General features: G+C 50.7%; 7 protein-coding genes across 7 annotated transcripts; 3 read left to right on the top strand and 4 right to left on the bottom strand.

Moving 5' to 3' along the window:
- Nucleotides 1–466: 466 nt before the first annotated feature.
- On the bottom strand, nt 467–1,375 carry J7T55_015625 (dienelactone hydrolase; the record flags this gene model as incomplete). Its single annotated transcript, XM_053139875.1, has 2 exons — nt 467–867; nt 1,030–1,375. 2 exons carry the CDS (start codon nt 1,373–1,375, stop codon nt 467–469), a joined length of 747 nt encoding a protein of 248 aa, XP_052997345.1.
- Nucleotides 1,376–3,509: 2,134 nt separating this feature from the next.
- Nucleotides 3,510–4,647, top strand: J7T55_015624 (nadp-dependent leukotriene b4 12-hydroxydehydrogenase; the record flags this gene model as incomplete). Its single annotated transcript, XM_053139874.1, has 2 exons — nt 3,510–3,848; nt 3,913–4,647. 2 exons carry the CDS (start codon nt 3,510–3,512, stop codon nt 4,645–4,647), a joined length of 1,074 nt encoding a protein of 357 aa, XP_052997344.1.
- A 231-nt stretch (nt 4,648–4,878) lies between these two features.
- J7T55_015623 (uncharacterized protein) lies at nt 4,879–5,880 on the bottom strand (the record flags this gene model as incomplete). Its single annotated transcript, XM_053139873.1, has 3 exons — nt 4,879–5,218; nt 5,329–5,527; nt 5,622–5,880. The coding sequence occupies 3 exons, from the start codon at nt 5,878–5,880 to the stop codon at nt 4,879–4,881; spliced, it is 798 nt and encodes a 265-aa protein (XP_052997343.1).
- Nucleotides 5,881–8,020: 2,140 nt separating this feature from the next.
- On the bottom strand, nt 8,021–9,697 carry J7T55_015622 (uncharacterized protein; the record flags this gene model as incomplete). The annotated part of the gene is made up of 5 exons (XM_053139872.1): nt 8,021–8,838; nt 8,899–9,264; nt 9,349–9,457; nt 9,519–9,564; nt 9,633–9,697. The coding sequence occupies 5 exons, from the start codon at nt 9,695–9,697 to the stop codon at nt 8,021–8,023; spliced, it is 1,404 nt and encodes a 467-aa protein (XP_052997342.1).
- Nucleotides 9,698–11,199: 1,502 nt separating this feature from the next.
- On the top strand, nt 11,200–12,358 carry J7T55_015621 (uncharacterized protein; the record flags this gene model as incomplete). Its single annotated transcript, XM_053139871.1, has 3 exons — nt 11,200–11,644; nt 11,705–11,922; nt 12,011–12,358. 3 exons carry the CDS (start codon nt 11,200–11,202, stop codon nt 12,356–12,358), a joined length of 1,011 nt encoding a protein of 336 aa, XP_052997341.1.
- Nucleotides 12,359–12,822: 464 nt separating this feature from the next.
- J7T55_015620 (uncharacterized protein) lies at nt 12,823–13,392 on the bottom strand (the record flags this gene model as incomplete). Its single annotated transcript, XM_053139870.1, has 1 exon — nt 12,823–13,392. One exon carries the CDS (start codon nt 13,390–13,392, stop codon nt 12,823–12,825), a length of 570 nt encoding a protein of 189 aa, XP_052997340.1.
- A 1,070-nt stretch (nt 13,393–14,462) lies between these two features.
- On the top strand, nt 14,463–15,242 carry J7T55_015619 (inorganic phosphate transporter pho88; the record flags this gene model as incomplete). The annotated part of the gene is made up of 3 exons (XM_053139869.1): nt 14,463–14,485; nt 14,607–14,767; nt 14,851–15,242. The coding sequence occupies 3 exons, from the start codon at nt 14,463–14,465 to the stop codon at nt 15,240–15,242; spliced, it is 576 nt and encodes a 191-aa protein (XP_052997339.1).
- Nucleotides 15,243–15,837: the final 595 nt, after the last annotated feature.

Below are 15,837 nucleotides of genomic sequence, written 5' to 3'. Positions count from 1 at the left end.
TGTCAAGACGTGCAACGTTCCTCGCTTTGTGGGCTGGCGGGTAGGGATTCGGCCTTCTCCTCAGTAGCAATCATCTCCGCATCTGTCCTGGTGCTGGGGAACCATGCTTGCCATAGTGTTGTTGATGCGGGGAAAACTCCACTTTGAACGCGCTTGGGAGCAGAGTTCGGACGTAATTATCCCATGTTTATTGTCTGCCGTCGCCGGTAATAAGGAACGGTGTGCTATGACTTTGCTCAACTTCCAGAGAGACGGAATTCTACAGGCGTCCAGCGTGTAGATGTGCATTAACAAGTCACAAGCGCCAGTGGTGACTGGCGCCCCTTTGATATGATGCAGATAAAATTATCGCTTAATATTTTAACAATTGCAGTCAGTTGCCAATGAATACGTACAGTCTCTTTCTGAGGGGTTCTCATCCCTGTCCTCGCGTTCGTTCTTGGTCCTAGCCTTCGCCAGTGTCGCATCATATGTGGAAAGCTTTCTTCGCCGCCATCACGCTTCGATCCAAAGCTTGCTCTGCACTGTCCTCGTCGTACACGTCCAGATCGCGCTCCGCAAACCCGGGCTCAGCATCATACTTGTAGCAGGGATAGGCCATATCAAGCCTCTTCCCCTTTCCAGGACCTTTGAGATCGTGACGTACCACCTTGCGCTTCCCTGGGACTCCAGCCAGCTGGCTATGGTGGACCTCGCCGACCTCTTCTCCTGCCAGGTGGACGACAACTTCTATGGTTGAGGGAAACGCCGCACGAGGGTCAGGAATAATATTTGGGTAGTATGCGATGAGACAGCCCAGCTTGTTATCAGGATTATTCTCTAGAATATGGAAGTGTTCCAGGCAGGCGCCTGCCGCATCCCCGTACGCTGTAATAACATGTCAGTGTATGATCGGAAATAGCGTCCGGGATTTAAATCCCAAATCGACCATGCATCGTCGTGGCCTTCGTCATCCTAGCCTCGAATCCTGCGAATCGCCTCCCGCAGATTCAGAGAGCGAGAGCATCTGATTGTCGTCGTGTCACTCACCGATTATCCCGAAAGTCTCTCCTGGCTCCAGGTCCCTTGTGAACAGTGACTTCAACTTTCTCTCATAAGATGCACCACCTTTGCCCATGGAGAAATACTCGACGGTGAAACCTGCCTTTTGCCATTCTGACAAGATTGTCGCATCAAACTCATCGCTCTCGGCAGTGAAGTACAGCCTCGGTGGCGCATGGAAGGTCCTTCGAAAGTCTTGTGAGAGAAAGCCCGGGTCGCGAATTTTCGTGCCGTGCTGCGACACCAGCACGGCATTGCGCTGTCCCGTTTCTCCCCTGTTGGCCAACACTGTATTGGCCAGGTTACTGGCGATGTTGTTGAGATCTGAGTTCATCTTCAGAACGAAACGTTATCAAACTGATGGCAATGTATATGTGTGAAGTCTAGAATATCCAAGATCAAGGCCAGGGACGGGTTGTTGATCCATCAGCATATAACTTGTGCTGCATGACATCACTCTCGCTAGCCGCATGACATCAATGGCTGACCCACTTTATCTGCCAGACCAGCACACAACTGCAGATGAAGACGACGGGCGTATTCTTCACTTTCTGGCCGAAATTTCCATAATTTCGTAGAAAAGCACCAATTCCATCAGAAACTCGTCAGACAACCAGTGTTACAAGCATCGACGAACTGCTTGTTTAAATGCGGCAGCTTGCAGACATTCCATACTGCCTTCGCGCCACCTAGTCAACTAGACTTCGTGCAGGACAGAGGCGACGCCAGAGGTTTTGGAACACCTAGCTATAAAAAGCGCTATCAGAAACATGTGAAATACAGAACCCCGAAAGTCACGAATGCCCTTTAAATTACTGATCGCATACAGAACGAAAGTAGAAGTCCCTTGGTCGAATGTGTGAATTATCTGGCATTTCGAACCAACAGCCGTGGTGGGGATATCAAAGTGGACCTAGTTACGCGATGGGTTGTCAAAGACATCAAGCAGAAGATTTCGCAGGCTACTGGCGTGTCAGAGCGTAGACAACTATCAATCTCGCCCACCTTGTACTCAAGAGTTTGCAACTCAAATACTTCGCCCAAGAAGACTCCACAAAGATCATGAAATGATTTCCAAAACTCCGACATCTCGAGTTCGCGAAATAAAAATGAATAATACAAATGTTGATGTGACAGAACTACTTCGAGACTATATACGTTCCCAAAGCAGTGGATGTGGAGTCACGATGGGGTAAAGCGGCACATCAGAGAAGTGGATAGTCTTGTGCATGACGTCCTGTGGTTGATTAGGCATCATCTGTCGGCGAAGGATGATCTGACCTACAATAGCCCAACGCAGAATTCAGGAAATGCACATTCCACGCTGCTGCTTCTATCCCATGGCATTAGAGCTCACGCATGCTCGCGCACATGACTTTTCAGAAGCCCGCTCTTCTCTTTCACCAAGACCTTGCACCTACGCGGCCTTTCCCATATGTACCGGGGCTTTTCTTTTCTTAGTCTATATTCTCTAGTCTAGTGGGCCGTGACCCACCACAAATCTCCACATACCACGACGGATCACTATGCCGTCGTCAGAATTATAGCCACCCATCAACAATCGAATAATCAATGTGGGTTTTGTCGCGTACCAAAACAGGTGGTTTCTCCAACATCCCATCCGGTCTCCAAAGGGTTGTCTGACTAATGAGGAAACCTTGACGCCGTATGCCAATCGATACTAGTAGTGTCAAAATCGGACCGAGAACAGTCCTGCTCGACATTTGCCCTTGATAAATTGCCACGACGACGATGGAGTTGTTGGACTCAACAAAACACCTGCAGGCGGGGGATGGGCTATTTTTCGAGCAGGATTCTGGTACCCCATAGCTATTCCCCATAATTTCCTGAACCTGAAGCTCTCGCATGTGTTGCGGCCTAGAACAGTGGACCAATTCCGGCTCACGATACACAGTAGACCTCAGAGATACCGCCAAGCGGCCATTCCCGGCAAGACCGAGCTGACAGCGTCGCATCGTGAATGCGGCTCCTGGGCAAGCTCGCGGCGTTTCTTCCGCTTCCAGCGTTGGTCTCGGCTAGCGTTATAAAACGACTGATCCCCTACTGAACTGGTAATGAGCGATCTGCCATGTGGCAGCGCTGTTTGACAGAAGCGGTATCAGGCCACAAGGTGGGTCCTGGCAACCGTCAATCCTACACCTAGCTTACCCGGGGATCCACACCATGCCCACATCAACCCAGCTGCACATGCACGCTGCCCCTATGAGACAGCTTCAAATGCCGCAGCTAAGAAGGCACCGTGGTCGTATTGTTCCCCTAGCGGCGCCGCTCTAGGGGTTCTGGCCGGACCGAGGCATGCAGGTCGCAGGAGTCAGGCGATTAGGAGTCTCGAGTTTTTAAAGTTGCATCTGGAAGGCTTTTGGCATCCTCGTCCTTCAAGTCTTCATCCGCACAAACTCATACCAACGCCACCGCATCAAAGAAGTAGATACTCAGACAACAGCAAGATGGCGCCCGTCAGCAACAAGTCCCTCATCTACAAGAGCGTCCCGGAGGGGATGATCAAGGCCAACGTGAACATGGCCCTAGAGGATAAGCCTCTGGAGCTCACGCCACCACCTCAGGGCTTGGTCGTCAAGACGCTGGTCCTGGGTTTCGACCCCCACATGCGCGACCGCATGAAGGGCCCTACTTTCGAGAGCTACGTTCCAGGTTATGTTCCGGAGGAGCCCATCGCTGGCTTCTCCGTCGCCCAGGTGGTTAAGAGCGACAATGAGAAGTTCAAAGAGGGCGAAATCATTTCGGGTGTGTTGCCTTTCGCCGAGTACGCCGTTGTACCGGTCGAGGTAAGTTTATCCACTGCGGGATTCGATTATTTTTTAGCTCGGGCCCGCTGACAGTAAATCGCAGCTCATTGAGTACAAGCCTATGGCTTCGCACATGATTTGGAAGGTGGAGAACAAGTACAACATCGACTTGGGCAACTGGGTCGGCGCCCTAGGCCTGGCTGGCCAGACGGCCTGGAACTCCTTCTACGGCCTCGTCAAGCCCAAGAAAGGCGAGACCATCTGGGTCAACGCCGCCTCGTCCACTGTTGGTGAGATCGTCGTGCAGCTCGCCAAGAAGGAGGGTATGCGCGTAATCGGCAGTGTCAGCTCGGATGAGAAGGCCGAGTACGTGAAGTCGCTCGGCGCGGATGAATGCTTCAACTACACCAAGGAGAGCTGCAACGACGCGCTGAAGAGGCTCGCACCCGAGGGGGTGGACGTCGTCTACGAGAACGTCGGAGGCGACCACTTCCAGGCTGCCCTCACAAACATGAAGTGGTTCGGTCGCATTATTGTTTGCGGCATGGTGTCCGAGTACAACAAGCCGCCCTCGGAGCAGTTCGGAGTGACCAACCTTGCCGAAATCTTCCGCAGGCGTATTAACATCCAGGGCTTCGTCTTCTGGGACCACAATATCTATACTGACAACATTGACAAGTTCTGGGAGGTCATGCCTAAGTGGATCGCTGAGGGCTCAGTCAAAGCTCGTGCTACCAAGTTCGAGGGCATCGAGTCGGCTCAGGACGCGTTCCTGTCGCTTTTCACCGGCAAGACGTTTGGCAAAGCTACTGTAAAGGTCGCAGAGCCTTCAACTTAATGAGTCTATCAAGTTATGTGTATGATGGTATACTATAGGAAAGCTAAAAGGAAAGAATAGACGGAAGCGTTGTTCAACAAATTCAATGTTATCAATTGATCATGAGCACATTGGATGCCAAGTCTGGTCCGCCCCCACAAGTACAAATCGCGATGAATGAAATTGAATGCCCCTCTAAGTGATCTTCCTTCCTCTCGGACGCTGCTAGGGAATATTGCAGACCACCGAAGCCTAAGCCTGTGGAGCTGACGCAGGACAAGCCGTGCCAACGCAGCAGGAGATCAATCCACTCTGGCAAGCACCCCAGCTATTCGCGGCGTGGTCGTTGGGGAAGGTGTAGGCGGCGCCCTCGCACGGCGCGAAAAAGGCCTTGGCAGAAGTAGCCGACGTGTCGGCTCGGAGGGGGTTGATAGCAGCATTGGCCGGCTTCATCTGGCGGGCCTTGACATTGAAGAGGTTCTTCTTGCAGCCAGCCACCCATTTGCCGTTGCACTCGCAGATGATAGGAACGGTGAAACCGTTGACGTGCGAGACATCGACGCCTGCGACGGCGAAGTCCCACCCATCGGCGCTAGATTTTGTTAGCAATGAAATGATGGTACTCGATGGATCATGAATATAATCTCTTTTTTTTTTCCACTTGTGTTGGGGGGGGGGGAGGGGGCGGGTGGACGGCCTTACACCACGAATGAAGCCTCAAGCAGAGTAACGTCGCCGTTGATTGACATGTTGGCTCTGTTCATTGCGACATTTCCGGCCCAGCCAGTTGGCACTGCAAAGGAGGCAGTTGTTCCATTAGGAACAATGCCAGGCTGAATTGCGCCACCAACTGGAGTTGGACTACCTGCGTTGCTGGCATGTGCGGTCGTGATTTCAAGACCTGTCATCAAAGTCAGCTCTTTGTTTCGTATCTAAATAGCCGTATTTTAATCTTCCAGAAGTCAAGGAACCTTGTTCTTTGATCTGACACTCACCATAAGAGTTGATAATCTGGATTGTCAGATGCTCTGGGGGCTTGTCCATGCGCTCTTTTAGACGCGTGCTGTCCCCGGCAGCCTGTGCCACTCCAGTAGGCCGAATTCCATCGACAGCATCGTCTACGAGAGATTGTGAGGTGGAAGTGCTCGTGGAGCGGGGCAGTGAAGCTGTCTCTGCTACCTCACTGACTGCCTGAGGTGCTGAGAACACTGGGCCAGTGAGGGCAGTGACATAAAGGAGGATGGTCGTCTTCATTGTGTTCATTTCGAGGCGAAAATGGAATCATTGGGAGATAAGAGGTGGGTGAAATGTAAGTCACGGGTGTTAGTCTAGATCTATACGTTGAAGGGTGTTGTTGGGATGGCAGGAGGGGGTCTTATATACCTTTTCAATTGCTCTCTGATACTGCTTGAAAGTCTGGAATCACGCCCGAGCGGGCCACCAAATACCATGTCTCCCAGCAACACTTGTTCCTGAGCGAAAGTAGAATTTCAGGCTACTTTCTCGTAGCCCAGATCAGATTACATTCCACTATTATCTCATAATAATTGCATTTCTGGTGCCTCGTTCTTTCAAGGGAGGGCTGATGGGAGCTATGTGGTTGTGAGTCGGTAGTGCTTCCACCTCACCCTCACCCCCACTGATTCTAGAACCTAACGGCTTTTGCACTGAGCACAGCCTCAACAAACTATTACTGCCACTATGTGAACCGCTCATAGCCGGTTCGTATATGATACATGTGCATTGCAGGCGGTTCATGGCATTCCAGTCAAGGGGCTGCTCCGCTAAAAACTCAGATTCTGCGATCAATGCAAATGAGAGGAAGGCGAAACTGATACCCATGCCATACAAGGCCTTTTACAGGCTCTCAAGCTGGTCTTCGTAGTAGTAACACGCAGCACGTGACACAGGTACTAATCAAGTCGTTCTTCCTTACGTACATGTGGAGGTTGGGCCTCGCCTGTCAACGGCGTAAGGGCTAGGCAAGGAAGGCCGGAACGGACCGCGAGCTAGGCATTGGTACCTGAATGGCCTGTTTGTGAAAGCTCAATTCCCTGCCATCAGCGTTCCTTCGTATTCTGGTGATGGCAAAGAAATGAAGAAAAGACCCAGTGAACATCGATTCAGCCGCGACCGCCGGGATTCAAAACCTATGTGTCCAATTTTTCTAAATTTCATTTCGATCTATGAGCTGGCAGACATTGGATTAAATTTGTCTCACTGTATATAATACTGGAACTCTGTGCTCTCTATCATGCTAACCCTGCCTCATGCCTCACGACTAGATTTTGAGGCAGCTTGGCTCCAATTGGATCAGGAGTGAGGAACAGTCTCTCGAAATGTTAATACGAGGTAAAATCTGTTGAGAATTGACCAGGTGACATTGCTCTCGAGGTCTGAGGCTTTGATGACCTAAGTATATCTGACGCAAGAGACTTTCTTTCCCACATATTGGGCGACATCGAGATGACAGCCAAGTCGGTTCCAAACCCAGTCCCGGGAGTCGGAACGGTTGATATGCCGACGTGTCGCTTGACATCATATTTCCGTCTTGCGCACCTCTATTGCTCAGCACGCAGAAGAACTCCGGTCTAGACCCCTGGATCTTCATAAGTTAATTTGCCTAGTGCTGATCGACTTCGATACCATCAGAGCACCATCAGTGCTTCGCGCACATCAACTGTCAACAATACCCGGACTATGCTCCGACTGGTCGAGGAGATATTTCAACTTTGCTGACAAACGCACAATGCTTTTGGTAGTATGAATGTACCCCGTGTTCCTGATTCCATGCTGTTAAAGACTTACGCCACTAACATTGTGGTTGAATCACGTCTCTCGTGTTGTAGTCTCTCCATCTGCCGGGTTCATCATGCGACGGTCCCGATTTGTCGAGTTCGAGCAAACTTAGCGCAGTGCCATGATGAGACGATTTATAAGAATATTTGAGATGTTAATGGACTTGATAGGCGGCTCGCAAGTGTCAAGCGTTCATGAAGGCTCAGTCAGCACATTTCTGCAGCACACGTCATATATCAATACTGCATTGGCGGCCCAGGCGCCCCAGTTCCTACGCATTGATCCGTGTGCTGGATGTTCTAGACTCAGCCTTATCCACCCTTGATGTGTTCTTGCTACTGAGACGGCAGACGCATCGGTGGATCTCAGATTAAATCAGGTAGATTCATCATGTGAAAATGGATGAGTTTAAGCCGGCACAGAGAAATACAACTTCACTTCTCTTGGCGACAACTAAAACAACCTTAATGGATTTCAGCTTTCTACGTTCGACTTATTCTGTTTATCACAACTTAGGGACAGGTATTTACTGATGGAGAAACATTGTATTCGGCGTTTACGGACTAGTCGTTTCGCACTCTCCATGTTCCGAGATTCATTCGAACTCGACCGTAATCTCTGTTGTCTGCACAACAACAAAGCGATCAGGAGCGCCACTATGCAGTAGAAGCGGGCCTTTGTCGCCCCGTCCATCTTCTAAGACGCTGCTTTGAATCCAAGCATCCCGATCACTACAATTCTTATTTGCCGCTTTGGAAACACTTTCAACGTGCTTTTTGGCCCCAAGAAGGCGGTTCTTGAAGGCTCTCGCACTTGTGGCATGGCTTAGCGTTACAGTATTGAGTACTGGACTGGTTTCGCCTTCATATATGGAGTCATTGAGGGTTCCAGCATAACTATTGCTCCGGCTCCACAAGAAATCTTCAAGCTGCTGGCTCAGATTTGGATATTTGTGGCTTAATGCTGGTCGCATCGGCTTTGGGACCGCTATTGGTGCTTTGTGTGTCGTGTCTCCTAGCTCGCCTGTCTCAGAGGACCCAAAGACTTCACAATTGAATGTAGGAGAGCTTTGCGTAGAATCGGGTATCCAAAGATGAGCGGCAAGGCCTGCTGGAGGGGCAAGAGTCGCGGTATTGCTGCAGCTTATACTGGATGCCGTCTCCGTCACTTGTGACGGGTTCACTGATTTTGAGCTTCCAAATATGTCCCATTTGAACAAAGAACGACGACTTTGTCTGGAACCATCATTCCAGAAATCAAAGTTCGACCCTTGTGATTCGGACTGATCAGACAGACGCCGCTGTGTGAGATGTTTGAAATCCGTTAGAAGCACCCGAAGTGCTGGGATTGAAGCTCCCACGATTGTAATGGCCGGCTCGGTGGCACCCCATATGACTAGGCTGGCTCCTGTGTCTGCAGAATGTTAGCAACGAATACGTTTGTATGGTCTTGGGATGACTATTGATGGCATACAAGTCTCGTCAAATAGTGAGATCTGTGGTATCTGAGAGCATTTAGCGAAAGCCGCAGCTCCAGCACACAGTCCCATGCTCATCGCAACCAGAACACCAATCTTTTCTTTGCGCTCCATTCTAGTTTCCCAGATTATTCTCCAAGGAAGAATCGCCATGACGACATCCATGCAGCCCGAGTATGCGCCGGCAGCGATGCCGAACTTGACAGCAATGTCGGGACTCCAGCAGGTGCCGTCCGTGAATATCTCCCAGTGCTTGCGAGAAGGCTGGCATTCAACCCATGAGTAGAGAGCATCGCAAAACATTAGAAGATTCATAGAAACCATGATAACCCAGACAAAAACTCGGGTCTTGTCGTAGCCGACTTGTGTTAGACGCAGCAAAGTCAGGCCGAATGATGTTTTGGACAACACGGCTGAAAGGGTGCTAAATGTTGTGCTCAACGAACCGAGTAACAATAGTTTCTCGCGATTGGTGAAAGCGATGTTCAAGAGATGCATACCGAAGCCAAGGCTGACACTGACGGTCATAACAACTGAGTTCGCGAGGAGAAGAATCTTAAACGCGAAAGTTAGCGATTAGGATGCGTGACAAGTATTGTGTTTATCAAGCTCTCACCCATGATAGCATCAATATCCAATCGTCCCACCACAAGTCCTTGTGTCTGTAAGATTTGCAATACAATCTCAGAGACAGGAAAAGGCATGATATACAAGTCAGTGTCCATAGTACAATATCAATCTCTGAGCCCCGGCTGTCAGATCGAGGTGCATCTCTTTCCTGTAGTTGGAAAACATAGTGTTGCGGGTCGTGAGATGGTTTTTCCAACCCCAGCTTCATTGCTGAGGTGTCGGGGACGAGTGAAAATAACGAGATGCAGGCTGCTGAACTTGGGGTCAGGTGTTGCGAAGCCCTGCACTGAGTAGACTCATGTATTGTATCATCAACTGGTACATGGCGCTGACCCTTGTGTGTCCATGAAAACAAGCTCAATCAGCATCAACGACCCAATCTTCCTGTTCCGACGAGATGATGCATGGGCACACAAGGTCGATATTTACATAGAAACAGTACAATTGGAATTTGCCTCGCTATATCACGAGATAGTAAACTAATAGTTATGATTGGTGATACAAGTCGCGATGGTACTAATTTGACCAGCTGCGGCTTACTTGAGGCTGACAAGAACTGACACCTGGGCTGACACGTTGTGAGCCCGCTGACAACGAACGCTGACGGGACGGCCCTCATTTTGACATTCCCATCCAGGCCCATCAGAATTTCTGGAAGAAGTCGAAGAATTTCTCTTGTCACATCGCGTGGAACTAAATCTTGCCTCGCTTCAATTGACTGACTTTGTCGGAATGCAGCCTCTCGTGTAGATTTGACATTACGAATGAAGCCTGGTGGTGACAAGATCATGTTGAAGTCCTCCATACACCCGCCCAAAAAAGGGCCAGGACTTCCAGTTCGCCTCTCGTATTCCAATGGCTTCGTCTTACGAGCAAAAGGGATCCATATTTTGGAGGTACACCACGGTAGTCTAGTTGGATTCATCAGATTAGTCTATCAGACTTGGGAAAGCGGCTCCGTATCAGATCATTTCTGTCAAGCTTAAGTACCAGCTGCTGTCTGTATCTTCTACCTAAGTGAACTGCTCTTCACTGCTCTTGCCCCCTCCCCCCTCCCCCCCCTGCTTTCTCGTGCCCCGGTGACTACTGTGCACAGTTACAACTCTTTCACCGTCGACCCAAGCTGGATCTTCTTTGATTGGGGAAAGGGAGTTCTAGAGTGAGAGAAAATAGTACACACATAGCATCTGATAGTCAAAATATCAGTGATGACTATTCGCAACCACCCCAAGGCCGTACTTAAAGAGCATGCGTGGTCAATTGACCGAGGATACTGCGAGGATCACAAACGAACGCTAGCTACTGTCGTGATGCCACATACATTCAAGAAGCTTCTATGGGAAAACTCATTGTGAGTCATATGAGTCTGCTCGTGCTTGGCGATTGCGAGAAGATTTGCCTTGTAGTCTCGGGTATAGCTTGGATGACAAGCTGAAACCTAAGTGTTTGCAACACCCGGCGTCAAACGAAGTGAATGCTGTATTTGCACTAGGCCCGCAGATTGAATTCTAATGCAAAGTGAAGACGATTAAATCATTTCAGTTGTTGGTACTGCACTGCCCTTATAATTCCTAGACGTCTGCAATTTGAGATACGGCCAGTACCCATTGTCGAACCAACGACTCAGCGATTATATACTGTGATCAGTGGGAACTAGAAACAGCACGATGCCTTCTCAATTACAAGTCGGCCAGTCTCTAGGAGGAAGACTTGGTAGATACGTTATTACTCGGCAGCTGTTTAGCACAGTCTGGCTGGGTAAGGCTTCCGGCACAGTCGCTTATCACCCTCACACCGCGGTACCAACGAAGTCATACAAAGAAACCCGTCATGGCGAAACGGTGATAAACAAGAGTGTTCAGGGACACTTTAGAGTTGCGAACGAGCGCGATATCCTCAGGCGGTTCAGCGGGCGGTCACCACACATCAGGCCCATAGTAGACGAGATCATCCACCCCTCGGAGCCGACATCCATTGTCCTTCGCCATTTGGACAGCACCTTACTTCATGCTTCCATCGACAAGATTCTCAATAGGAGAGAGCTGAAGTATGTCTCCAGATCTATTCTCCAGGCTCTACGGGTCATGCACAGCGAGGGATTCGTGCATGCAGGTGAGCAGACACTCAAGCCACTCCGGTGATGATCATCAGAATGAGACTGAAGTTTGAAAGATGTCAAGCTTGACAACGTTTTGGTCAATATTGGACCCAAGACCAGCGAGAATCGATTTGCAGAGGTGCAGCTTGCCGACATGGGCAGCTCATATCGAGAAGACCACAAGTATGCCCTCCAAGGAGCCCCTATCGGTGCGCCAATGTGGCGCAGCCCTGAATGTCTATTTGAGCTTCCATGGAACACCAAAACAGACATCTGGTCGTTTGGAACACTTGTAGGTCCTTCACACAATCACAAATCAGCCACTGTCTCCAATGCTACGAGAGGAAAGAATTTGTCCAACGTTGCTAACACCCACCCAGCTCATCAGCCTCATCTACGGTGGCAACTTCAACATATTCAATCCACCAGGCGTGCCATTCAATGCCGCCGCCAACGAGGAGTACATATTTGGGGTGATCAAGCGCCAGTTCCAGTTCTTCGGCCCTGTGACCAAGAAGTTTCTCGAGATCGCAAGTGAAGATGCGCTGCACGTGATTGTGTGGTTGTTGGAGAACATGCGAGGCAGCATGAAGCCGTTCCTGAGGATTACTGAGCGTGAGATGGTCAAGAAGGACAAGGAGTTTATTTGGTGGTTCATGAAATTCGATCCGCGGGATCGGCCTACCGCGGAGGAGATCCTTGCTCATGAGTGGTGGGACGATGAGTGAGGTTTATAAGACCGCATTGGGGTTCTAGGGAACTTGGGTCAATTGCGAGGTCGCCAGCAATGTTCATGCTTCTGTCTGCGAGAGGACCGAGGCCCTCCTGGCATGCGCATGTCGACTCAAGTTGACTATGCATGCTGAAAGATAGATAGACATCCGTCCGTCAGATCCATCTCATCCCCGTAAATAGCGTTTCCGGAGTTCATCTGGTTGTGGAAGAGCTTCGGAAGTCTCGTGTACTGATCATCGTCCTCATGATATCAAATGCCACTGCTCGAACCAGCCGGCGCACGATATCATCGCTCATCTTTAGACGATTACCCGGAGCCAGACGCCAAAAACTGTGACTTCTGCTGGCAGGCTTGACTTGCTTTTGTCTCGGCTTATCGAGGCAGAGAAGGGCAGGGCTGTGGGTGTTGCCCTTCAGAGCCCAGGAGGCATATTGAGCTGCAACCAGGCAGCGCCAATCAACCAAGCCTCCGCACAACAGCAACCATTTCGAAACCAGCAACACCTGCATCGTCACCTTCCACGAAATCAACATTTCCAAACCCGTCCAAGCCCTGAAAACACTCTCCAAACACATCCCAGTCCGCACGCGGGCCCAACCACACCACAACACGCAGTGACGCTGGCCGGGACTCCAGATACCGGCGCACCAGCCCCGGGTCGCGTGGGTAGACAAAGAGCAGCGAGTCTGCGGTACTGAGAAGCGGGGAGAGCTCCCATGTGCCCCTGACGGCAGTGCAATTTTGCTCGGGGAGGTATTTGTTCACAGGGGCTGCTGCAGGGGAGGTGCGGACTTCTACGCCTTGGACTGTGAATCTGGAGTGGAGGGCTGGTACAGAGGTCAGGTGGTTTAGGAGGTGTGCTTCCAGAAGGCCATTGCCGCTGCCGACGGAGAGAACGAGGTTATCCTGTCCGTCTGAGACATTGGTGGTGAGGATGTCTGTCAGTGTGTGGATAAGTTTGGTGGAGATGCTTAAGCAATAGCCGGGGTGGCGGTTCGGAGTGTCGCTGAGTTTGGGAGGATCCATTTGTGATTGAGTTCATTCAAATGTCAAAGATTGAGTATAGTAGATTGATATGGGATGTCTCACCAGGTTTGCTTTGGGACAGTGAAGGAGGAAGTTGGAAAATTGGGGGTGTTAGTTCATTGATCAGGGTCATACCCTAGCGAACGTCCCACATCCAATCGTAGTTTTCCTGCTTTAGGGAGTAGCAACAAACTCCAGTTTCCTTTCATTGTCTGCCATGGTGCATAAGTTTGAAATTGAATCAGACCAAATTGATATGCTACTTATGATTTATGAGTAAACCTGCCGCTCTTACTTCTGCTCACCGCTGCCACAAAGAGAAAGCACCGCAGCAGGCGTGGTGACCAGTCAGTTGCCAGAGTAAACTTTTTCAGAAACATTGCATGTATATTAGTGGAATCTGACTGACGACGAGCCATTACAACAGATGGCCCTCTCGATAGTCTTTCGATCAGTGGATCCTTGTTGTCGTTCAGCATTTATTCGTGAACCTTGAAATGCCTCCTTTGCACTCTCAATGCCTAAGTGTACATCCCAGGGTCAGGTCCATGGAAGTGACTGCTAGCATCGCGGTGGCGAGAACGTTGCTGAATTTAATATCCTCTAGTCCTGATCATAAGGTTATTCATGGATGTGCCTATGTTTTACTGACGGTATGGCCATGGCGAGCAGTTGGCATCAAGACGTAAAGAAGAGAAACGGCGGATCATAATCGGAGCGGAAGGCGCTGTCGTGAATGTCCGACGTTTCCTATCAGTCAGACGGTGGAAGTAGCCAATCAAAAGCTGCGCTATCGCGGACGGACCCACACCAGGCCGTCGGCCGCTGAGGTGGCTTCTTGCTGCGAAAAAGTTGCTGAGTTCGAAATTCCGGGGATCCCACCCAATCCACCCGGCCACTGACTGACACTGACACCTTACCTGGCGCATTTCCATCCCGCCAGACCTGACCTTTGCTCCATCTTCCATCACCAGCATCTGCTCAGTCTGCTCCCCTCGCGCTTCTTGCCCAGCCCTCGCCAACTGTATCTATCGCTTTGGTCTCCTCGCTTCCTCGATAAATCATTCAAAATGGCCGGCCTAGGTCCTCAAGTGTGAGTCCCACCAATCCTCCATCGTGGGCATTGCTTCGGCGCACGCGACAGCTTCCGCCCACTTGCTTCTGTCGCCGAGCCCAAGTCTTGTGCAGCACTGACATTATGCCATCGCATGCAGTACCAACATTGTCATCATCTTGGGTATGATGCAGGTGGCCAAGAAGGTCCCCTTCGAAGATCCCAATGTGCTCAACGCCTGCCGCGGTCTCTACGTTCTCAGCAACCTGATCATCATGGGCATCTACCTCTACATCCGGACCAAGATCGACAAGAAGAAGGGTCAGTCTCCCTACCAAAAACTGTCGAAAACCCCCCCAGGCTCCTCACGTTCCTGGCTGCTGACCTTACTCGCCCCTCTGCAGATATGACTACCCTCAAGTACGTCGAGCCGGCCCCGATGGGCTCTACCGAGGAGGGCAAGCTCGTGACGACTACGATCCACGCATACGATATGGCACAGCTCAAGCAGGCCTTCCGGTCGCAGCTCATGGGCATGGCCATGATGGTCGTCATGCACTTCTACTTCAAGTACACCAACCCGCTGCTCATCCAGAGCATCATCCCGCTCAAGTCCGCCTTCGAGGGCAACCTGTTCAAGATCCACGTCCTGGGCCAACCCGCTTCCGGAGACCTCAAGCGTCCTTTTAAGGCTGCCGCCGGCTTCATGTCCGGCATGCAAGGCCCTCCCGAGAGCGACAAGAAGGCTGTCGAGGCCGCCGAGCGAGCTGGTCGCGGTGGTGCCAAGGAGGAGTAATCTCTTCCCTCTCTTGGTAGTTTAAAACAACGAAGGTTCTCTGCTCTCCATATATAACGATTCTACGTGCGCATGGAAATGCTGGAAAGTTGTCTGGGTTGCGATGAACATTCGATGGTTGGAGTTTAGGAGCGACCCCTCGACGGACGGGCGCACCATAAAAAGGCATGTATAGCTGGGGGAGTCGGATGGGTCTCTGGATCTGACACTCGAGCTGTACAAGGGCCAACGCGGTAGAAAATAGACATCGCGTTTAATAATGCAGCAGTCTTGCCCTCATTCTCGGGCCTTTAGTCTTGTGTTGTCGCCTTCTGTCCTTTAAGCAGCCGGCCAATTGCCACTTGCTGTACTTTGCCGAGTCGGGAGCGGCTGCCTGCCGCGCCCCTGCTAATTTGTCACAGCCGACTCCGTCATCGACGCAGCCATCACTGGGTGGTCTCTCATTCGGCTTCGACAAAACCACAGAATTTCACTTTGTACTTCTCTCTACCCGTTGCTGACTTCGTTCTGACTTTGCAACTGCCCTCCATTCACATGCATATAGTTCTTCCATTTGCCCCACTGAACTAGACTATACTGAACCTCACGCCCGCAT

The sequence above is a fragment of the Diaporthe amygdali genome (genome assembly GCF_026229845.1).
Source record: "Diaporthe amygdali strain CAA958 chromosome Unknown NODE_5_length_1802954_cov_64_987939, whole genome shotgun sequence".
NCBI lineage: Eukaryota > Fungi > Ascomycota > Sordariomycetes > Diaporthales > Diaporthaceae > Diaporthe > Diaporthe amygdali.
This window is presented reverse-complemented; position numbering and strand designations above follow the sequence as displayed.